Source organism: Lissotriton helveticus, chromosome 1_1 (genome assembly GCF_964261635.1).
Source record: "Lissotriton helveticus chromosome 1_1, aLisHel1.1, whole genome shotgun sequence".
Classification (NCBI taxonomy): Eukaryota; Metazoa; Chordata; class Amphibia; order Caudata; family Salamandridae; genus Lissotriton; species Lissotriton helveticus.
Genome location: NC_136057.1, coordinates 1,575,379,897 through 1,575,405,048, shown reverse-complemented (window position 1 = coordinate 1,575,405,048; position 25,152 = coordinate 1,575,379,897). Strand labels below are relative to the sequence as shown.

The 25,152-nt window shown below is 44.7% G+C and overlaps 1 protein-coding gene across 3 annotated transcripts in view; it reads right to left on the bottom strand.

Annotated features, from left to right (window-relative positions):
• Positions 1–25,152, bottom strand: part of DDR2 (discoidin domain receptor tyrosine kinase 2) — a 795,992-nt gene that overhangs the window by 45,540 nt on the left and 725,300 nt on the right. For all 3 annotated transcript variants that reach the window (XM_078687193.1, XM_078687208.1, XM_078687202.1), the window contains one exon: positions 19,990–20,139. In XM_078687193.1, coding sequence (XP_078543319.1) covers positions 19,990–20,139 — 150 coding nt within the window. The remainder of the gene's footprint in view (positions 1–19,989; positions 20,140–25,152) is intronic.

Genomic DNA, 25,152 nt, shown 5'->3' with positions numbered 1-25,152 from the left:
CGCTCCCTGATCTTCAAGATGGAGACTTCCAATACGCTCCCACTATGAGAATGCACCACTGTGCACCGCTCTTACCATCTGACGCTTGTGAAAATACTCAGCTTGCCCGAAGGGGTTATAGGAAACTCGCTGTGTATATACTGCTTTTGACATCTCTTGCATATAAACGTGGCCGGTCCAATATGGGTTGTAGGCGGCATGATGTGTACAACAAAAACTGCTCTGTTGACAATGATCAATAAAAAAGATTTGTTGGAAAAAGTAGAGGAAAGGGACAATAGTGAAAGCCCCCAACTTTAGGCTATGTGGAGGACAAGGGTCATTCGGAGACCCTGAAGAGAACTGGAATAACAGCGTCTGCATACAACGTCTGCATATCTTGATGAGTAATAGATGGAAATTCTCTCAGATGCAGGCCGTCACAGCTCATATATATGGTAGAGAGGAAACTGATTCTGGTTCATCAAAAGACCTAGATATCATCAGAATCGGCTTCTTGAAATAGACAGTTAAAGAATCGCATGTGGCTTGAAAATGATTGACTCGATATAAGATAGAAGCGAGAGCAGTAATGTATTTAGAAATCTTGTATATAGCCTTGCTAGGAGGCTTTCCTAACTCAATCAGGGTCCTGTAGATGACAAATGTCGGTCTTGGACCCTCGTAGCATTTGATATGGTGTCTGGGTTGTCACCATGACTCCGAAGAGTGTGGCTCCTGTCTTCAGCTTAGGCCATCAGTGCTGCAGGAGTGCCACATGACCTGGTGGCGCATGACTCTCCTGGGTGCACGGTGTTCTTTTGCTTTCTCCCGACAGTACTTCGCCTGTATGCCCTACAGGTCTTCCTCCATATGTTTCTGACAGAATAGTACATCTTATAGGGGACTCCTCATGCAGTGCTGTTGCGCAACGGTGCAAGTTGGAAGATGGTGCACCGGGGTTATTGCTCCTGACCCCCGTTGAGTTTTTCTCCAGACTAACCTGGTGCTTCTTTCCTTCCACTCTATCTGGTGCCCTTTTTTCCTAGAAGACGCAAGGGAAAGAGCATGGTTCTTGGCCTAGGATGCGTCATCTGCTCCTGACCTAGACCTTCTTTACTCTCTTCAGGCGTTAGCACTTCTTGGCTAGATCTCGATATACACAGGCAAGACGGGCTCCTTCCCTTTCTGTTTCTCTCTTTAGGTTCCTTGCAGACGTACCTTGTCCTTACCTTGCTATGAGTCGCCTACTCTGCCAACCCTTTCTCTTCTAAACTCTCTATGGCCTATTTTCATCTGCTTCTGCCCTGCGCGAAGCTGCTGTTGCTTTTCGCTTTGGACAATGTTTGTGTGCTTGTTGGAGACATTTCCATAACACCTCCAATACCAACCCTAACGTTTAGTTACTGGCCTGGCTGTTCTCCAGATGTAGTACAAGAGAAGGTACAAAGTTCCCCGAGAAGAGTGGTGGAGAGGTGTGTGTGCTAGAGAGAGGGGGGAATCCCCTAGTTGGAATTAAAACCCTCGCACACCCAGCAAGCTAGGTGTCATGCTTCATCATATGGGTTCTGCTCCTTGTCAGACTGGCGCTGCAATGTCTGACGGGCTCCCGAAACCGGGGCTCTTTATCGGAGATCTTTTATTCCGGCCATATGGTGCATGCGTGTGAGAGGGCAGGGGGTGTGGTCGTGAAAAGGTGAAGTTTTTTTTTTTTTTTTAAAGGTGAGTCAGTCCACAACTTATTTTATTCTTGTGGTAGACTTCCTTGGTTAAAATGGGTGGGAGGGGAGCTAAATGCACTGGAACTATCCTAGCAAATTAACTACTACCCTCTTGTTTGGTCAACATGTTTCTTGCCATAGTGGCAATTCGTCAGGACCTCAGTGTATAGTACCACACAGTGAAAAAATAAAAAAGTGAAAAATTGAAACTAACAATCTGGTATACAACCTTAAGTGGTCGGTAATACCGAGGTGCAGGCTGATTGGTCCTGCTGAAATATTATGACCCCAAGAGGTTCCTAGAGGTACTTCGCAGTCTGCTTCCGACGGACCAGTTGAGTAAGGTATGGTACCTACGGCGGCTCAAGGTCCTAGCCGACACACCTACCCCTCGGACGGCGTCTCGATTGAGGCGCTCAGCAGCAGATGTCCCTAATAAAAGGAGACTCGGCCCAGTGGGTTCCATGGGGTCTGTATATATTCAGAATTTACCTGAAACCCTCAACCAATCTTAACATAACATAACATAACATAACACGTGTATTTGTAAAGCGCATGTTCACCCCCAGCAATGGGGCATCTTGGCACAGAAATAACAGATCTATAACCACTGGTGCTGTAAAGTAATCACCATTATGGTGTGTTATTGGGCGGCATCATCATGAGGTTTTGCACCTAGGTACTCGCTTACCTAGGTGAGTACCGCCTCCATCCGAGGGAAAGTACTGGTGGGAAACGTGTGGTGTTGTATCTAAAATTACCTCCTGTATCTTAGAACAAATATATAATGAGGTTGAAGTATACAGGGGTAAGATTAAAAGGTGAAGAGGTGATGTTCAACGAAAGTGTAAATTGCCCTTCACATCCTAAATTGATGGTCAACATGTTTCAGCCTGTGTCGCCCATAAGAGCCTGAGCTTTCGTCAGGACCAAAATCGAGGTTCAACAGGTGCCTAACTAATGGCTTTTTGCATGTAGACCCGTAAGTCTCTTACTCACGTGCCTTCATTTGGATATACTTTTGTTGGGAAGCTAAATGGCCTTTTATTGGACAAATAACTTACTAAAGTTTCCTGTTCTGCCTCATAGGAACAGATGAGGAAGGGTATGTGGCAACTTGCCAATGTCCGGTCCCTAGGTGCCGTAACCTACGTATTCCTCATGCTTCCTGGTGCCAGCAACACCTCCTCCCTGTCTCACAGAACGGTTTTGCTGAATAACAGAATATTCCACAGGAATTTCATATCCTTGTCCTAAATCAAGTGGCACCCAAGATTACCGAGGACAAAACCTACAGAAAGAACCATTACCCATCTACTAAACCCAACTCGTGGATACTTTCGAACCGTTACAACGTTGCCATATCTTATTACAGACTCATTTCTATTGATACCCCTGAAGAAGGGCTACATTATAAGCCCGAAATGCATTGGGAACCAGCAGAATCACTAAAGATTTGTTTGAAAGTACAAGCATGCGACAGCAAGAAGCTTTTAACACAGCTGCCGTGTAGAAGCAGTGTCACTTTCCACGGTCTACCCTGTAACAAGCACAACTGAGGAAACATTTGAATACAAAATAAAAGGATTAAAATGTGAAATTATTGATGAACTTTTGATATACGCCGTTCCGGCAAATGCGGCGCGCTCGAACTTGAAGTTACCCGCTTCAATCTCACTTGCATCTATTCACCATGTGGTTTCAGGACAGACCGCTATCGAGCGCACGCCAAACATTGTAAACATGGACTAAATCGATAAAGAGTTAAAAAGTAAATAGGAGTGCACTTGACCTCGCACGTTGTTTTCATATCCTTGTCCTAAATCAAGTGGCACCCAAGATTACCGAGGACAAAACCTACAGAAAGAACCATTACCCATCTACTAAACCCAACTCGTGGATACTTTCGAACCGTTACAACGTTGCCATATCTTATTACAGACTCATTTCTATTGATACCCCTGAAGAAGGGCTACATTATAAGCCCGAAATGCATTGGGAACCAGCAGAATCACTAAAGATTTGTTTGAAAGTACAAGCATGCGACAGCAAGAAGTTTTTAACACAGCTGCCGTGTAGAAGCAGTGTCACTTTCCACGGTCTACCCTGTAACAAGCACAACTGAGGAAACAATTTGAATACAAAATAAAAGGATTAAAATGTGAAATTATTGATGAACTTTTGATATACGCCGTTCCGGCAAATGCGGCGCGCTCGAACTTGAAGTTACCCGCTTCAATCTCACTTGCATCTATTCACCATGTGGTTTCAGGACAGACCGCTATCGAGCGCACGCCAAACATTGTAAACATGGACTAAATCGATAAAGAGTTAAAAAGTAAATAGGAGTGTACTTGACCTCGCACGTTGTTTTCATATCCTTGTCCTAAATCAAGTGGCACCCAAGATTACCGAGGACAAAACCTACAGAAAGAACCATTACCCATCTACTAAACCCAACTCGTGGATACTTTCGAACCGTTACAACGTTGCCATATCTTATTACAGACTCATTTCTATTGATACCCCTGAAGAAGGGCTACATTATAAGCCCGAAATGCATTGGGAACCAGCAGAATCACTAAAGATTTGTTTGAAAGTACAAGCATGCGACAGCAAGAAGTTTTTAACACAGCTGCCGTGTAGAAGCAGTGTCACTTTCCACGGTCTACCCTGTAACAAGCACAACTGAGGAAACAATTTGAATACAAAATAAAAGGATTAAAATGTGAAATTATTGATGAACTTTTGATATACGCCGTTCCGGCAAATGCGGCGCGCTCGAACTTGAAGTTACCCGCTTCAATCTCACTTACAATAGAAAATAAGCATCAGGATTGTGATCCACAGTAAAGTCGTAGACATCTAAATTGTGCTTCAGTAAAGAGCGGACATTTATGAGAAACACTTTAAAGGCATGCTCCTTCAATCGGCCAGACTATAAAGATTTTGAACATGGAGGTGAGGGAGCAGGTGAGAAGGGTACTGAGCAGGAGGGCTGAGGAACAGATCCATTATTTCAAATCACCTACCTTCAATGTAGAGGAAGTTTTTCCCGAGAATACTGGAGGGGCTTTATCAATCCCTGACCGGGGGGGTGGTGCTGGGTGCGGTCCAGGCGCAGACGGGCTTACCTTTGGCACGCCTTATCGCACCAGCTGCGCACCCGCTGCACGGACACTTAGCTACGCCCTACTTGTAGCCCTCCATCTCAATAGGGGATGTGGTCAGAGAGTATCGGGAAGCTAAAGCGCTGACTGCGTTAATCAAGTCAAACAGGACACTGCCAGGAGAAAAGGGGGCGAGTAACAGAACTCAAAGTGGATCCCAGGCAAGAACCTATGCCTGAGGGCAAGCTCCATTGCCTCCTCAGCTAAGAAGGAAACCAAGCCAAAATATTAATAGGGAGAAATTAAATCATAAAATTAAAAATAAAAAATAATTGACTTGTTCGAGTAGCTAACGGGAACCAGGCACCTGCATTCATACAAGAAACATAAAGGACCTCAACCCGCATCGGCCGACTGTTGCAGTGGAAATTTGCCCAGTGTAAAAACCTGTAAGGGAAAGAATATGACTTTTAAATCAGCGCCCTTCTTTTAGCCCTCAGTCTTAATAGGGGGTATATCCGCGGGAGGACCGAGACACTAAAGTGCTGTCCATGCTAATTAAGTCAAACAGGCCATTGCCGATAGAAAGGGGGGGGGGGCAACACACTAAAAGTGGATCCCAGGTAAGATCCTGTGCGTGAGGGCAAGCCCTCTTGCTTCCTGCACCAAACAAGGAAACCAGGACAAAATAAACTAAATATGGAGAAATTATAAAAAGGTGCATGACAATGTGCCAATGCTAGTAAGTTGCTAGAAAGCCTGTACCCGTGAACAAAGGGTGCAGAGGTAATTAGAGATCCTGGGCCAAGCTGGGGGAGGGAGAGAGGAACTCGAGGAGTGCGGTTACTGGTGTGAAGGAAGAAGCAGCACACAGGGGAGTGAGCAAAGAAGAAAAACAAATTCTTTGACTTTTAGCTGTGAAAGAATACAAGCCATCATTTCCAAAGGATGGTAAAAAAGTGAAAGAAGAGAGACAAGTAGAAGAAAGGAAAGAAAGCCAATGATTAAGAAGCAAGCAAATGAGATAGACAGGAAAGTCAATCAATCATAAGAAATGGGCTGACCTAATGCCCTCTCTGAATGTTGGTGTGGTAGAAATAAGTCTTTCGACCACAGACAGCTAAAGCTGTTTGTAGGTAAGACCCAAAATTGTATTGGAAAAAAAAGTGATTGTGGATAGGAACATAGGGCCACGTGAATCTACCAAATTTGCATTCGCAAACGGGCCAATTTGCAGAATCGCCCTGTTTGCGAATGCAAAGCTCATTACATGTATCAAAACCAATTTCGCGATTCGGTTACCTGTTACCGAATCGCAAAATGGGTTTGCAATTCGGTATTTGAAAGGGGAGTGTTTAGGGCGCCCCTTCCAAATAGCGAATCCCAATGGTATGTATAAATGTTATGTGACCGTGAATGCAGTTGCAAAACATTTACATTTTACCACTTACTTCAAGTAGGTGGTAACTGATTCCCATGGACCACTGCCTCCTCTTAAAAAAGGAAAGAAAACTTTTCATTTTTTCTTTTTAAACACAACCTGTTTTTCTTCTAAGGAACACGAGCTGCATTAAAAAAAAAAGATTGCTTTATTGAAAAGCAATTACAAACAGGGTGGTCTGTTGACCCCAGCAGGGCATCATCCTGTGATTTTAGCGATTCCTAGGAGGTCACAAATTGTGATCTTAATTGTAATATTAATGAGGTAGGTCGATTTGCAACCCCCTAGGAATTGGCATATGAAACTCTTGGAGTTTCATAAATTGCAAATTGCAATTACCTAATTACGATTCTCTGCAAATCGCAATTAGGTAATCTCAATTTCCAATTTTGATCCATGTGGCCCCATAGTGCTGAACATTTGACAGGGAACCAAGCAGCCCCACAGAAGATTGCAGTTCTCGTACAAGCTACATAAAAAAAATATATGATCCAAGGGTTGGGGAGTGTCTGGGGGCAATTGACGAGCTGGGGAGGGCGTAGAGATTCTATGAAGGGAGCGGAGACAGAAAGGAAAGTGATGAACTCCCAGGGAGTGGTGAAACACAACAAAAAAAATATTTTCCTCACGTCAGCAGTGAAAGCACAGAACTCCTCCAATCGAAATTGTTGTAAGAAAAAAAGCCGTTTTCCAGGGGTGGGAAAAGGGATAGCGAGGAAAGCCATAGATTAAGCAGCAGGGAACTGAAACAGAAAGTGACCCAATACTAAGCAAGAAGTAGACCTAAAAGCCCCGTCTGAATATGATATTGCAAACAAAATGTCTTCAACAACAGATCGGTAAAACTGTCTGCAGGTCGAGACCTAAAACCAAGTAAGGATGAACAAAGCAGTGATGTGAGAGGTGGCATCTCCCTTCATTAAAAAACAAGCATTAGAAATGCAATCGGGCTCGGATTTATTTGAGTTTGAGCTAATGGCATTGTAAATGGTAATGTATTTTTGCTAAGTGTTATGGAGTGTGTTAAGGTGGTGGTGGTGGTAGTGGTAGTACTGGTGGTGGTGGTACTGGTAGTACTGGCGGTGGTGTTAGTACTGTTGGTGGTGGTAGTGGTAGTACTGGTGGCTGTAGTAGTGGTAGTACTGGTGGCTGTAGTAGTGGTAGTACTGGTGCTGGTAGTACTGGTAGTACTGATAGTGGTAGTACTGGTGATGGTGGTGGTACTGGTAGTGGTAGTACTGGTGGTGGTGGTACTGGTAGTGGTAGTACTGGTGGTGGTGGTACTGGTAGTACTGGTGGTGGTACTGGTAGTGGTAGTAGTGGTAGTACTGGAGGTGGTGGTACTGGTAATGGTAGTACTGTTGGTGGTAGTACTGGTGGTGGTAGTACTGGTAGTGGTGGTACTGGTAGCAGGAGTACTGGTGGTGGTGGTACTGGTAGCAGTAGCATTGGTGGTGGTGGTACTGCTGCCCGTAATACTGGTGGTGGTGGTACTGGTGGTGGTAGTACTGGTGGTGGTAGTGGTACTGGTTGTGGTAGTACTGCTACTGGTAGTACTGGTGGTGGTGGTAGTACTGTTGGTGGTGGTAGTGGTAGTACTGGTGGCTGTAGTAGTGGTAGTACTGGTGGCTTTAGTAGTGGTAGTACTGGTGGTGGTAGTACTGGTAGTACTGATGGTGGTAGTACTGGTAGTACTGGTGGTGGTGGTGGTACTGGTAGTGGTGGTGGTGGTGGTACTGGTAGTACTGGTAGTGGTGGTACTGGTAGTACTGGTGGCGGTGGTACTGGTACTGGTAGTGGTAGTAGTGGTAGTACTGGAGGTGGTGATACTGGTAGTGGTAGTACTGTTGGTGGTAGTACTGCTGGTGGTAGTACTGGTAGTGGTGGTACTGGTGGTGGTGGTACTGGTAGCGGGAGTACTGGTGGTGGTGGTACTGGTAGCAGTAGCATTGGTGGTAGTGGTAATGCTGCCCGTAATACTTCTACCAATCTGCACTACCAATCTGCACTCTGCACTCTGCACTACCAATCTGCACTCTGCACTACCAATCTGCACTCTGCACTACCACTCTGCACTCTGCACTACCACTCTGCACTCTGCACTACCACTCTGCACTACCACTCTGCAATACCACTCTGCACTACCACTCTGCACTCTGCACTACCACTCTGCACTACCACTCTGCACTACCAATCTGCTCTCTGCACTACCAATCTGCACTCTGCACTACCACTCGCACTCTCAATCTGCACTCTCACTCTGCACTACCACTCTGCACTACCACTCTGCGCTACCACTCTGCGCTACCACTCTGCACTCTGCACTACCACTCTGCACTACCACTCTGCACTCTGCACTACCACTCTGCACTACCACTCTGCACTACCACTCTGCAGTACCACCACTCTGCACTACCACTCTGCACTCTGCACTACCACTCTGCACTACCACTCTGCACTACCACTCTGCACTCTGCATTACCACTCTGCACTACCACTCTGCACTCTGCAATACCACTCCGCACTACCACTCTGCACTACCACTCTGCACTACCACTCTGCACTCTGCACTACCAATCTGCACTCTGCACTACCAATCTGCACTCTGCACTACTACTCGCACTCTCAATCTGCATTCTCACTCTGCACTCTGCACTACCACTCTGCACTACCACTCTGCACTCTGCACTACCACTCTGCACTCTGCACTACCACTCTGCACTCTGCACTACCACTCTGCACTCTGCACTACCACTTGTGTCTGAGACGTGCATATTCACTTTAACCGTCTGTTTAAATATGAATTGTCATTTCATGCTGTACGTGTTTAACTCGTGAGTATAGGTGTTTAATTTAAAAAGAACCGCAGGCCAACATACTTAAGGTGGTTGGCGTGTTCTCTGCCTGTCTCTGTTTCTATGATTAGTAGCAGGCGTGTGTAACATTGGGTTTTTGGGTCTAGCATGAAAGCCATAATAATAGATGCTTAAGACAAGAAATCCAGGCTAGAGGGGTGGACAGTTCACTCTAGCATTGCTAAGCTGTTGACTGATATCCAGCACCACCACATCTGTTTTACTGGAGGCTTGTGTGTTGTCCCTTATTAGGGTAATGTGCTCGAGCCCTGTCTGGCACTTCGCCATAAGAAGAGTAACGTAACTTCTGTTGGTTCCTACGTGAAGTATTCACCTCAGAGCAGGCATCTGTTCATGATCTTCTTTTGGGAGTAAGCAGGGGCCTGCTCGTTAAAGGTTGCATTTGTGGGGCAGAATGTAGTTACAAACGACTTGGAGTGTTAAGCTGCCCCGAGTAGTAATCCAGTGTAGAAGTGTTGCGTGCAGGTGAAGCTGCGAAGGTGTGAGCTAGGAGTGAGTCACCGTGTAGTGGAAGGAAGTGTCTCGGGCAGTGTTAGTCAGTGCTGAGGAATGAAATCCTTAATAATGTATTCATTGCCTGATCATGGCTCCCTCCATTGTGTTGGTTGGGATCCGAGCTCTCCTCACTGGGTTATTCATTTATCCAATAATCCCCTCTGTACTAGATGTGACATAGTCCTCTTAATCTGGTGGCTGGTCTCATGCCTTGCGGCTCTCCGGTGTTGAACAGAAGCATTGCTATGTAGCCCTGTTGCTTTCGAAGAATATTAATAATTACACTCTGTGCAGCGACCCGAGGGACTCATTTCTAATGCATTTACTAGTTGGTGGGTGGATAGCCAACATCCACTGCACTGCTCGGGTCCCGGAGCATAAGAGTTTAATTAATGCAACTTTGGAGTGCATTGATTTGACCGTAAGCAGTAATGATTTTTTTCCCTTGAGGTCTACAGGGGCATCATTGCATAACTGCACAGACCTGCATTTACCCTAAAATTAACTAAAAGAATAATCTTTGTCATTCAGTCATGCATGAAAATAAAATATAAAACCAACATCGTCACTGTCCATCGAAACACATATGTACAGAACGGACATTCTATAAAGGATGCGGTGTGCAAGGCGCTAGCTCAGGTGCTTGACTAAGCAGCCAATGCCACCTGTCCGTTGATGCAAGAGCCTGAAAAGGCGCTTCAATTTAAAACTGCACTATTATCTGCGTGTATTGTTTTAAAACGCTTGCGTTTTGGTGCATACTTTATACACTGTTGTATTTGTGGCCTGTAGTATGTGAATTCAGCGTTAAATCATGTCGCCCTTGAGTTTGTTTGCTTGCAGTGCCAGTTATGTGATTGGTAGTGTGAGGAGGGGGTTCTCGTTTAATGTATTTACAACTTGGCGGCTGTGCTGAGACACCCGTTGGGCCCTAAGTTATGGCCGAAGGCCTCAGGAATACTGTAGACTGAGACATTATTGTTCTAATACTAAGTGCCGGCAGCATTGTTTTACCTCTTCGTGAACTGCATCAAATGTATTAATTGATCCTGAACTGCCTTTGCTCTGATTTGGCAGGTCAAACTTTGCCATTGTATATAATCTTGCTGCAGTGGTTCGTGTTTATTATCAGCATCGGCTGGCGAATGGTGAACACGCACACAGCATCTGGATTCCATTACAGCACCTCCCTGACAGCTCCTAATTGATATTTATGGACGGCCGTGCACGAAACCGCTGAGAAAATGCCAACATGGCCGCCTAATGCCCTATGGCATCAAGACTACTACAAAAACAGCACCGCGACGACCAACCAACATTCAGATAAGAAAAAACTAAGGAATGTGTCTTTCCCGAGCCCTAATGAAACTTTTTTTTTTTCTTTAACATTAGGATCTCGGAGCTCCGCCCCGAGCCCTAAAAAATCATGGAGATGGGAGCTTAATTAGAATAAGGCAATAATCTATGAAGATGGGGTAGGTGTAGCATGAGAGGTGGCGTAGGGGGCATTCCCTACAGAAAAAGAGCGTTTTGAAAGGTAGGCCAGAAATGTAATGAAAGAAAAACCAAACAAAATATCAGATTTTTCACCCAGAATGACAATCACCATGTTGCTCCTGTTGGCCTGAATGTCTTTGGGGTGAGGATCGACAGAATGTGGTCATCACAGTTTCTGAAAGCTTGTTTTTTGTCCCTTACACACAGAACCCTTAGGAGAAGCTCTTGCTTAAGTGAACAGATCTTGAAGAATTCTAAGCAGAGGTAACTTTTAAACTTAGGTACACATATGGCCTTAATTCCCTCTTTGTTTGCATCTCCTCCTCACACAGAAAAGTAGGTTTGTTGGTTCCAAGGTATGACATATATAATGAAATAAATAAACACCGATCATTCCACCTATGTCCCAACCAATAATATCTCTAAATTAATTGGTAGCATTACACCACAAAACATAATAGTAGTACTTTATCACTAATACCAGGTTTCCTTTATCTAAATTGTGCTGCTCTCTTCCTTCTCACTGCCTGCAACTTTTGTCAGGATTCTTTATAGCTATATGCATTTGCATATATGACCTCTTTAGGTATGGTGAGATAACCTTATCTTTTCACCACTTAGGGCTGTACTGGACAGATTGGTATCATGTACAGCTAGAAGAATAATCCACTGATAAATTACATCGTATATTTGGGAATTGCTGATGATAAAGTAATGATCTTCTTAGCATGTATAATTTTCCCTACACATACATTGTGAAATGAGGAAGTCAGTTTCAAGGTGGGAGAAATTCTTGGTTGACCCAGATAGGAAGAAGGGCCTTCTTGTGGTGCTCATACTCTTTCTCACTTGAATGGCATCGCTAGTTTCTATGCTCCCTATTCACCAGCTGTGTTATTGTAGAATGGTCACAGATTCTCAACATTCAGGACATCTGCATTATTCTACCACATGATGGGTAGTGATTGTCTATACTTTCTCATTTTCTCCTATCCCATAACACCCCAGCTGTGCGAGCAGCTCACGGGCCCTCCCGCCATTCATTCTTTACATCAATTATGCAAACCAAGACATTTGTGGTGTTAGAATGGCTGCCGTATGTTCCATTCCATTTAATAACTTAATTTCGGTCTCGAGGACCATAACACTACAGTTCATGGCAATATAAAACAGACAGTATATACATTTAAGTCATGGATAGTACACCATCATAAAACTACTACGTATGCCAATATATGGAAAGAAAACTGTACACTTGAAGACAAATTAACCTGATTTGGAATACATGAAATAACATGATTAGTTATTAAAGTGCGAGTGCCAAAAAAAAGGTCCGTTAATAATTAAAACCATTAAAATTAGGCAACTGTCCCAAGTTAAAACAGTTGAAATATTTACAAAATAATAAAGACATAATTACTAGTTTAAGAAGGTCCGCCGAGCGTGCCACATGGAATTTAAAAAGCGGGAAACAGCAAAAACAATGGGTGCGTGATTATCATATTTTAGAACTCTATATGCCACAGCGCATTGTGTAAAACCTAAATTTTTGCATAATTGGATAAGCCAGCGCTTGCGTATTGATCTGTAGGCGGGGCAGAAAAAGAGGACATGTAAATCTGTCTCCTCCTTGTTACTGCAAGCAGGCCATCCATCAGAATCAAATTTGGTCAGAGAAGAGGAACATGGCGGCAGGCTGATGCCGGTCGAGGGAGCTCCCGATGTAGCGAGGCAATAACGGACTTCCGAATGGAAATAGCTCACTGCAAGACCTACTAAAAAGGATTATTAGGTATATAAGACGTCGTGGATATGTATTTGAATAATTTTCCCCGCTAATACTCTTTCTTTGCCTTTTTGCATGCTGCTGCTGCTGATTTGCATATGGCCATGTTTGAACTGGGGTGGTGTGGAGTGCAAAAAAACGATGGATTAAGGCCCAGATCTCTGTACTGGGGTGAATGTATGACATTGTTCTGCATTCTGTCCATCAACTGTTGTTTTTGCATTTGTCACCCTGAGTGGGATGGGTATGCTCAGACGTGAGTTCCATGCTCTCCACACCACTGGAGTCAAGCTATCCTGGCTGAAGATGGCTGATAGCCAGAAAACGGTCCTAGGATGCTTGATTCCGGTCCAGGAAAGACATGGCTTGGCAGATGGGGCTGGACTGTTCCAGGGTCAGGGCTGATTTGCATATGGCCATGTCTGAACTGGGGTGGTGTGGAGTGCAAAAAAACGATGGATTTAGGCCCAGATCTCTGTACTGGGGTGAATGTATGACATTGTTCTGCATTCTGTCCATCAACGGTTGTTTTTGCATTTGTCACCCCGAGTGGGATGGGTATGCTCAGACGTGAGTCCCATGCTCGCCACACCACTGGAGTCAAGCTATCCTGGCTGAAGACGGCTGATAGCCAGAAACCGGTTCTAAGATGCTTGATTCAGGTCCAGGAAAGACATGGCTTGGCAGTTCGGGCTGGACTTTTCCCATGAGGCACAGGGTCAGGGCTGATTTACATATCGCCATGTCTGAACTGGGGTGGTGTGGAGTGCAAAAATGTGATGGATTTAGGCCCAGATCTCTGTACTGGGGTGAATGTATGACATTGTTCTGCATTCTGTCCATCAACTGTGGTTTTTGCATTTGTCACCCCGAGTGGGATGGGTATGCTCAGACGTGAGCCCCATGCGCTCCACACCACTGGAGTCAAGCTATCCTGGCTGAAGACGGCTGATAGCCAGAAACCGGTCCTAGGATGCTTGATTCCGGTCCAGGAAAGACATGGCTTGGTAGTTCGGGCTGGACTGTTCCCATGAGGCACAGGGTCAGGGCTGATTTGCATATGGCCATGTCTGAACTGAGGTGGTGTGGAGTGCAAAAAACCGATGGATTTAGGCCCAGATCTCTGACTGGGGTGAATGTATGACATTGTTCTGCATTCTGTCCATCAACTGTTGTTTTTGCATTTGTCATCCCGAGTGGGATGGGTATGCTCAGACGTGAGTCCCATGCTCTCCACACCACTGGAGTAAAAGCTATCCTGGCTGAAGACGGCTGATAGCTAGAATCCGGTCCTAGGATGCTTGATTCCGGTCCAGGAAAGACATGGCTTGGCAGTTCGGGCTGGACTGTTCCCATGAGGCACAGGGTCAGGGCTGATTTGCATATGGCCATGTCTGAACTGGGGTGTGGAGTGCAAAAAAACTAGGGATTTAGGCCCAGATCTCTGTACTGGGGTGAATGTATGACATTGTTCTGGATTCTGTCCATCAACTGTTGTTTTTCCATTTGTCACCCCGAGTGGGATGGGTATGCTCAGACGTGAGTCCCATGCTCTCCACACCACTGGAGTCAAGCTATCCTGGCTAAAGACGGCTGATAGCCAGAAACCGGTCCTAGGATGATTGATTCCGGTCCAGGAAAGACATGGCTTGGCAGTTCAGGCTGGACTGTTCCCATGAGGCACAGGGTCAGGGCTGATTTGCATATGGCCATGTCTGCACTGGGGTGGTTTGGAGTGCAAAAAAACGATGGATTTAGGCCCAGATCTCTGTACTGGGGTGAATGTATGACATTGTTCTGCATTCTGTCCATCAATGTTGTTTTTGCATTTGTCACCCTGAGTGGGATGGGTATGCTCAGACGTGAGTCCCATGCTCTCCACACCACTGGAGTCAAGCTATCCTGGCTGAAGACGGCTGATAGCCAGAAACCGGTCCTAGGATGCTTGATTCCGGTCCAGGAAAGACATGGCTTGGCAGTTCGGGCTGGACTGTTCCCATGTGGCACCGGGTCAGGGCTGATTTGCATATGGCCATGTCTGAACTGGGGTGGTTTGGAGTGCAAAAAAACGATGGATTTAGGCCCAGATCTCTGTACTGGGGTGAATGTATGACATTGTTCTGCATTCTGTCCATCAACTGTTGTTTTTGCATTTGTCACCCCGAGTGGGATGGGTATGCTCAGACGTGAGTCCCATGCTCTCCACACCACTGGAGTCAAGCTATCCTGGCTGAAGACGGCTGATAGCCAAAAACCGGTTCTAGGATGCTTGATTCCGGTCCAGGAAAGACATGGCTTGGCAGCAGGGCTGGACTGTTCCCATGAGGCACCGGGTCAGGACTGATTTGCATATGGCCATGTCTGAACTGGGGTGGTGTGGAGTGCAAAACAACGATGGATTTAGGCCCAGATCTCTGTACTGGGGTGAATGTATGACATTGTTCTGCATTCTGTCCATCAACTGTTGTTTTTGCATTTGTCACCCCTAGTGGGATGGGTATGCTCAGACGTGAGTCCCATGCTCTCCACACCACTGGAGTCAAGCTATCCTGGCTGAAGAAGGCTGATAGCCAGAAACCGGTCCTAGGATGCTTGATTCCGGTCCAGGAAAGACATGGCTTGGCAGTTCGGGCTGGACTGTTCCCATGAGGCACAGGGTCAGGGCTGATTTGCATATGGCCATGTCTGAACTGGGGTGGTGTGGAGTGCAAAAAAACGATGGATTTAGGCCCAGATCTCTGTACTGGGGTGAATGTATGACATTGTTCTGCATTCTGTCCATCAACTGTTGTTTTTGCATTTGTCACCCTGAGTGGGATGGGTATGCTCAGACGTGAGTCCCATGCTCTCCACACCACTGGAGTCAAGCTATCCTGGCTGAAGACGGCTGATAGCCAGAAACCAGTCCTAGGATGCTTGATTACGGTCCAGGAAAGACATGGCTTGGCAGTTCGGGCTGGACTGTTCCCATGAGGCACAGGGTCAGGGCTGATTTGCATATGGCCATGTCTGAACTGGGGTGGTGTGGAGTGCAAAAAGTGTTACCTTGTTACCTAAACATACCCCGAGAGATATCCGGTGGGTTGTGCTGGAGAAAGTGTTGGGTGACCAGTTTAACATTGAAAGTAGACTCAGCACGAGAAAAGCACGTTGGATTTACCAGGAGGGAGTGGACCAACATGGGCTCAACGATCTCATTGAATGGGGTAAGGTAAACATCTAATTGAGGACCCCGGTGACAGCTTGCTTCTCGGGCCCCGGTGACCCATGAGAATATAATCTGAGACTAGGGTAGGCAACCCCCTACACTATTAAGAGGGAGGCAGTATATGACATCACTCTTTGAATGAGCCAGATGCCACTACTTGAAATACACTACCAGTAGGGATTTAGTACTAGTGAGGGGCCACTTGACTTGAACTGTTCTCGAAACACTCAATATCGTTTTTTGAATAAAGTTTTTTGGATTGATAGACATTGCTTTGCACTGACATGAGATTTCCTGGATTGACAGGAGGAGGCGTCCGAGTAGGAGTGTGAAAACTGTGGGGGTGGGGTATAGAGGATTCTGTACCGTGAAGTGGGCAAATTGTACACCTTCGCTCACGATGCCACAACCCGTAACGCATCACTGATGGGGCAATGTATTGCCAGTCTATGAATTGGCAAAACCATCAGCCATTTCCTCTCAAGCAAAGAAAAATGTTAATCATTGTTTCAAGAATTTCCATAAATTTCGCCCTAGTATTTTTCGACAAATTTTCTTTAAATACGGGAAGGCAATAAACATTTTGCTCCAGGTTTGCATATCTGTACTCTGGGCGTTCTGATTCAATCCGTCCGCTTTGACACACTGTAAGATGGCGGGTGGATTTACTAGCAATACAGAGAAGGTAGTGCCGGTCACATGACCAGCGTGATGACGCGGTACGCACGTACTGCACATAGAGCGTCTCCGCAGCCGGCACCCGGATGGTGATGAGACAGAATTCCACCGTCCACGCCAAACGAGGTCACATGAGTGAATTCTTCGAGATACTTTATCAGCGAAACAACGGCATAGCACTTAGAGTCTCCACTAAGCAACTATGAACAGGATAATAGCAGGCAGAATCAGTCGCTTTATAGATAATGACTTGAGTGTAATTTGACGCGATGCAAGCATGTCATCAAGCATATAGGTGTAACGAGGTAGTTGGTATTACCGACAGAAACGATCATGTTGCAAACATGTCACTGTCCATCGGATTGGAGGGACATTCGAGGTACAGTGGGCAGTTAACGAGCACTACTTGCATTTGGCAGCAGTAATACAGATTACATAACTAATATGACATTACGTTAGAAATGGGGAGAGAAGTTGCACATAAAATCTGAAAGTCAGACACAACATAGAATATAAAAGGCTTATTGAAATTAATCATAATACTCTATGTTTTACAGACTGAGAGTGGCAGTCATAGTGACAATCAGTGAGAGAGTGACCAAGCACATACTCACAAAAGCATGAGGGTACAGGTATGCCTGCAAAGGGCTTGATCTCGGTAAATTGATTATGACAATCCGGTGGGGGATATTTTAAGACATTGCCAGTTAAAGAAAATGAGTGCCTACTGATGGTGTTGCGCTGATTTCCACTTATGTCTTCTGCAGGAACACTAATGAAATAAGATTATCGGTGCAGGGTGGAGTGACAGACCCACGCCCTGAAGAAATTGTTGTGAGTCATCCATGGGCAATGAAACATGTTGGCTTTTATATGAGCAGACACACAGCACAGAATAAAGGTCCATTAGCCAGTGGGGTCTAGCTCGGTTTTAAATAAGGACAGATGCATCAAAGGATTTGGTGTATTAAGTCGTTTCTTTGGGTCTAGACCTGCGGTACACCAGACTTGTCTTGATGTACAGGCAGGCTTTGACATCCTAGCACCTTTGTCCAGTATTCTTTCTCTTTTTTTGTGCACTATCACAATTTCTGTTTGGAGTGGTGGACGCTGATGATGAGAACCTAGGTAGCAGGCGAGTACCATCCTGCTGCCTCCATGGTGTTCCTCCCTTGAGGCTCCACCATCCCTTTTCACACATTTTTCTCTTCCTTCTTTTCTTTTCACTCACTTGAAGTAGTTCTTCATAGGAGGGGAGGGTTGAGAGGAGGGAGGATAACAGTGGGGAATACAGCGCAACTTTTTCAACCAGGTTTTATTCCTTGAAAGTGGTGACCCAGATCTAGTAGGCACAGACGGCATATCGGTAGTCGCTGCCCCAACAAATATTTTCATTATTGGTAAAGATTTTGAGGATTAGACTCACCGTGTGAACAGGTCCCAGTTTGTACCAGAGATCTTGAGTGGGGGAATGACCTTTTTTCTACCCCTTCAGCTCTTTTGTGTATGAGGTCACATAATAGCCTCCCTGAATGGGTGTTTGGCGCTCAGGGGAAAGGTAAAGGGACAGGAGTCAGGAGGTCATCATAACTGCCGGGGTGCGAGCAGAGGAGCAGTTGGGGTTGGGTGTCCTGGGTGCTCCGGTTGCACCTCGTAAAAATACCAGTGTTTTATCGGCTAAAGGAGCACCAGATTACCCCTTGCGAAATAGGTATCAGTTGGGTTCCCAGCTGGACGCGAAAAACAAGGGAAAAGTGGTTGTGGAGGGGAAAATTGCAGAAGTGCTTCCAGTCACCCCTAAGAAAAAAGTCACAAAATCAGGGGAGTGTAAAACGCGGCAGGAGGCAAAGGCTGCATCAATTAGCCAGGTAGTCCCACTCAGGGTTAATTGTATCTTTCTTTAGTAACGGAGATGATCAAAAGGCCAATGGTACCAAATGTCAGTACTATTTTCTTCCGAATGGGTATTTCAAATGTCCGCTCAAAACAGTGAGCAAAAGCTATGTTAACCTCAGCAAATGGGTGCTTGCTTACCCGTTGAGTCAATCGGCGTGGGATGAGACCAAGAGATGTGGCCCTGCCTCCCCCTGGCGCTGACGGGCGCAGGCGAGGCCGCCCTTGGCCCGGGCTTTGCCCAGGCGCAGCCCGAGCACGCCAGCCCGTGTCCCGTGCTGCGGGAGGTCAGCTGTGTTCTTATCACACCTCCGGGCGCGGTTGCAGCGTCAGAGGCGTGGGGGTTGCTGGAGGCTGTAGTTTGGGCCGTTCCCCTCATGGCTTGGGTGTTTCAGGGTTGACACAGCAGTAGCGATAAAACCGGACCTTTGGGCGTCCCAGTTTATTCTCTTGTCATGATGGCATTAGTCATTAGCATGCTAATTTCTTGCTTCTCTTGAACTACAATTTAAGGCGTTTACATAACAGGTCATACAGTGTACATCTTATTACTTATATGGATCATCCTTACAGTCATAATGTCTCTTCAAGGTTGTTCTAAATCACTTTCACCTGTTGTGACAGCTTTGCTTCTGTCACTTGTGTGGTACAGCGGGTTGTGTGTTCAAAGCTTCAACTGGCTACCCAATGTCTGGCATTCATGGCCAAGTGCCATGTATGCCCAGCGCTGACCATGTCTTACAATTTTGTCTGCCCTCAATTATCCCTACGGTTAGAGATCGCAAGGACCTTGTCCAGGCTCCTATCTCAAGTGTTCCTGCCGTGAGGCCTCCCAAGGACCTTGTTCGGGCAATTGCCATTTTAGGTCCTTATGTGAAGAAATGTATTGTTAAAACATCGCAACTCCCTGTCCCTTCGTCCCACTGCGGCAGCGACACCCGTGTCCTCTGGTATGGGTGGGTAGGATCAGTTACTTCTGGTGACAATGCTGGGGACTGCTTGTCCCTGTCACCTTTTAGGTCCAAGCCCTCTATCCTGATTGGGCCCTTTGATCCCAAATTTACTTGGTCACTCGCTGACCATTTCTTTGGTGCGCTTTCGTGTCCTGCTGCTGCTGCCATGTCGCTTTTGTCTGCTGCCCACGAGGAGGGGAGGGGGCTAGCCGCCTTCCCTCTATGGTCAGCTGCACCTCCCGGTCGGCGGTAGTTTCTGCTGTGTGCTGTAATGACAGCCATACTGACAGAAGACATTTCTATTAATTATTACAATCGTTTTGGAAATTGTTTCATCATAATTATCTCATACCTGCCTTCCTTGATCACGGAAAAACTCCCCAGTGTTCTCAATAACCTGCTCATCCGACATCTGTGAGTACGGCTGCTCCCGACAGAAGGTAAACACCTCCCAGAGTGTCACGCCAAACGCCCACACATCACTTGCGGTGGTAAACTTCCCCTGCAGGAGAATGGCACAACTTCTGTAATATACACCTATTTGATACAATATGAAATTAATTCTTGGAATAGGTTCAAATCCAAACGGATAATCTTTCTAACTATCTGAGTCATGTTTTTAGTGATATCAGATCAGGTCTTGTGATTGTAATGTAACAGTAGGTACAGAAAAACATGTTGCACGCAAAGATGCAGAAATCACCATAAACTGTATTATTGACAGCTTTACAAAGGGGTCTTACCAACAAGAGACACCATACATGCCTGAAAATGCAAGCCATTACGCACTATTCTACACTTTATCAAAGGCCTTGGGAACATGCTTTTATTAGAGGATACATGAAATAGTTTTAATTTCAAGATCAATTTGCATATTATTTACACTTTTATGTTTCAATTAATGTCACAACTAATGACATCAATGCAAAAGTAAAATGCAATCTAAATCAAAGTACATCAGTGATTCAGAATTTTATTAACCACGTTTTGATAAGGCCACTTGTACGATTTTAGACCACTAAAAAAGTTGAACGATCCAAAGTTCTGGATCTCTGATGCAACCTCAATTGCAAATTAAATGAGTTACTGCAGGAAGACATTAAGGATTTCGAGTGCAATAGTCTAGAGTTCTTGCGATTGCGACCAATAGCCTAGATCAGGGGTCTCCAACCTTTACTGTAATAAGAGCTACTTATGCTCAATGAAACTCATCGAGAGCTACCAATATTATTAGTGTTCTATTAGTGACCATATCAGACGAGATTACGTTAGAGGCCACCATATGCAAGATTCCTACCAGCGATCAGGCTTTGTTGCCAGCAGTAATGTAAAAAAGGCTTTGTTATTTATGGAATGCCTCTCATGGATAATATATAACAGTCATAGCTGCTATGCCTCGTGTGCCATGGTAATAATATTTGTAAAATGTCTCCGAAATGGGACATAATTAATCACTCAAATATTAGCTTAAAATATATTTTGAAAATTCATAATTTTTTCTCTGTATATCAGCTTATGAGTTCTAAAAATAAACACATTTTCATCTTCAATATGCACTCTCAATTTTGGTATACGTATATTCAACCAAGCAAAAGCGTCTAATTTAGTAGGCCGGGCTAGTGACAGGAGAGTTACTTACAGACACCTGGAGAGCTACCAGTAGTTCACAAGCTACTCGTTGGAAAAGCCTGGCCTATAGAGTGTCAGCATTGAAGTGTGTCATTTGTGCAGTGGGTAACCAGCCGGGTATATCTGATGAGACAGTATATTTTGTGTGAGGAATCCTGCGCAACCTGTTGCCCCATAATTTGATTGCTGTTTCTAGGAAAGGCTGACTCTCACATGATGAGAACCACTTACTTTTGAGAATATTTAGGTAGTACCGCTGCTTCAACGTGGTCTGTGTGCTTCTGTGTTGGGCTGCAGCATGGAGGCTCGTAAGGCATCAGCTAAGCAGAAGCACTTGGATCCTCCAGAGGATGAGGAAGTTCCAAAGATCTCAAGGGGAGATCTAAACAAGACAATCAAGCAGGTGGTGGACTTGGCTCTTAATGAGCCTCAGGCGAAAAAGGCCAGGACCTCCTCAGACGATGAATAGGAGTCTGGTCAGAAAAGAAGATATGTTTCTGGGTCTCATCTTTATCAGCTTTTGGCTCATATCGGGGAATTCCTTGGCTTTGCATAACCTCCTCAGACGGAGGATGATTTTTATGTAAGTAAAGTTCTGCTCCACCCAACTCTTTGCCTTTGCATGATGTTATTAAGACTTTGATAACTAATGGAAAAACTGGATAAAGAAGCAATTTCATGGTTTCTTGTAAAGAGATAGCCACTACACTCGAGGATTTTGATCAAGATATTCTAGAAGTTTCTACTGTTAACACTATTTTGTCTGCTATGGCCTTATCATCTTTGACGTAGGAGAATTCTACGCTTCCTGAGGAGGGTGACAGGAAGGTGCAGCTTATGCGACAGAGGTTCTCTTAATGGACTTTCAGGCATTGTTTGATTGTTTTCAAAGCAAATCTGACCATCTTTCAGTGTTGGCTAATATGGACCTTATCGCCCGGTCCTTATTTGATGTCTCCTTTGATTCCCTTTGGTCGGCAGCTTCAGCAGCTGGGGCAGCAATCCAAGGAAGTAGACTCCTGTGAATGTGATCTTAGAAACTGGATGCAGCCCAGAGATCTCCCATTCAAAATGTTCCTAGATTCTAAGTTATTCGGAGAGGAACACAACACTAAGGTGCACAAGTCAGCGGAGAATAAAATAATTGTCAGACCATTTAAGTTTCTTCCAGGCAAAAAAGGCTTTCTTCAGAAGAAGGTCCTGCAGTGCCAAAGAGACACTAAGCAACTCTTTCCTGGCCAGGCCCTTTGAAGGGGAAGGGGGAGGGGGGGAGGTACGGTTAGTGATAAATCCTGGCTCCAGCTTTCACTGTCAGTGGCCTAGCAGAAATCACTATATGATGATAGGAGGACGTCTCAAAGCCTTCTTTCATCAATGGACACAGACTGTACAAGATTGTTGGGTCTTTTAGTCGGGAAAGAAGGATATCAAATCAAGTTTAAAGAGGCTCTGCCAATAGCCCGCTTCATATGTTCCCAGTTACCACATGATCACTCAAAAAAGGATGCCATGCTTCAGAGGATACACAATCTTTTGTGCAAAGGAGCAATAATGAAGGTTCTTGCAGCTCAGAAGAGATCTTGAAAAGGATTCAATAATGTATTTGATATTTAAACAGAATGGTTCCTTTTGCCCGGTCCCCGACCTAAAAGATCTGACCAAATTCTTCAGAGTGGAGTCTTTTTGAATGGTATCAGTCCAGTCCATTGTTCCTCTGGTCTCCAGGAACAATTTTCTAGCGTCACTGGACTTGAAAGATGCCCCATTCCATGTACCCATACATGCCAACAGTCAGACGTACCTCAGGGTTGCTGTGGGAAGGGTCCACTTCCAGTTTCAAGTTCTACCATTTGAACTTGTGTCTTCCCCAAAGGTATTCGCAAAGATATTGGCACCTCTAGTAGTTGCATTGCACTTACGTGATATTGCTGTGTTTCCATGTCTTTATGACTGGTTTTTATGTGCTTCTCCTTTTTTAAGAAGGGAATCACTTGTACAAGCTAAATATTCTATGTACTTTGCTGCAAATATTTGCCCCATTGGGTGACAATATGGAATAAAACATAACTACATTTAGAAAGTAGTTTGTACTTAAATAAATTCTTCAAAAAAGAAAAGAACAAATTGAAAAAAAGAGAAAGAAAGAGGCACACACTAGTGTGAATTTAAAGGAGAATTCATATGTTCAAAATGAATTATTCTAAAGGGTATAAATCATAAAGTTCCACATTGACATTTATCTTGTGAATCAAGTTTAAAGAAAAAAAGTCAGAGATGAATGTCTATGAAGTCCACTCTGATTGATATCAGTCCACCACCACATATGATGAATCAATTCGATTATGAATATCCAGTGGTTACACTTGGAGTGAGTAGTACTTGACGTCGACTTTTTGGTCTCTATTGTACAAAGTCCGCAAGATCAACCTCAGGGCAACCACATATAGAGGAAATTTACCAAAGACCCCATATGAACTATGACTTTAATATGTTACGTGTGGGGGCTCTCGTGTGGTTAGATTCAAAACCGCAAGAGAGACACCACGCGTTTTGATTTATTCAACCAGGCTCAATTCTGATGGTTTACTGCAAATAATCTTTAACATATTTTTCTTAAGAAATGCATCCTGATGAACCCTCCTCTCTGGATGTACACAGGTCTATGATTTATTTGGACCATACGCTCCCTTTGCAAGTCTCAAATTCCGTTTGTGTCGTTTGATGAAGTTTTCACTAGTCCAAGCATACTATTCAGTGTAGCTGGATCCACCAGCTGACGTCCAGGTTAGGTTTCAATATCCATTTTGGCTACCTTGGTGGAGGCTGTTGGAGCTTCTCTCAGTGAAAAATGCACGGCAGCAACAGAGACTTCCCCGCAAACTTTTTTCAATCATAAATTCGATTTGTCTCTCTCAGCAGAAAAATATTTTTGGGGCTGTGATTTTGGGTTCTACAATGAATAAATTGCAACCTTAATACATGTTAGTGATCAGGGAGATGCACCCGCTACAAATTCCTATAGTGTTTTATACTTGTCATATCCTCAAGGAAGTAAGAACTGAGATGAGCAGGCCGGATGATGGGTAATGGATACATTACTTACCAGTAATCTTCACTACCCTGAATCTTAGTCCTCCTAACCTCCTTCCAGCTATCCTTCCCTCTCAGCCCTTGATCTGCTTCACCTTGCATCTGTTTCAGCATTTTAAAACAGGACGTAGGCAGGGGAGGGGGAGGTATTATTCATTTGGGTTATTAGAAATATAAATTTTTTGCAAGTCTTTCAATATGACCTGTGCAAGGAGGCAAGTCTCAAGGAAGTAAGAACTGGTTTAAAGAGGACAAAGATTCAGGGTAATGATCATTACCAGTAAGTAATGTATTCATCACCCTTCCTTTTGGTGTTGTCCACTTCAGACAACGATTCTAACGATTCTAAGGATTCTAAGGATTATAATTTGGTACTAAAATGTTTTCAGCATGGACAGAAAATGCTTCATGTTCATATATAGCAATTTTTGGATGTTTTTATACAAACTACAGGGGTCCTAATTGTTCATTTTTCCTAAAATTAACGTTGCTTTTGAAAAATGATGTGAAATTACAAGTGTCGTGCAAAATGTGCAAGACAATTTTAATGAGGCCGTAATTTGTGTTAAAAAGTCACACAAGATACAAGCAGATACTAGCGGGAGACTGGCTAGAGGAGAAAAATGTCCCTTGTAGGACATTTTCTTCACAAACCAGTCTCCCTCAGGCAAAAATAACAGAAAATTGTGCAGCCCAGCAAACAGCAAAAAAGCTTGCGAAATTCACGTATTGCAGCCCACCAAACAGCAAAAGGCATGCACAATTCACATATTGGCAGTTTCCAATACTTCCACAG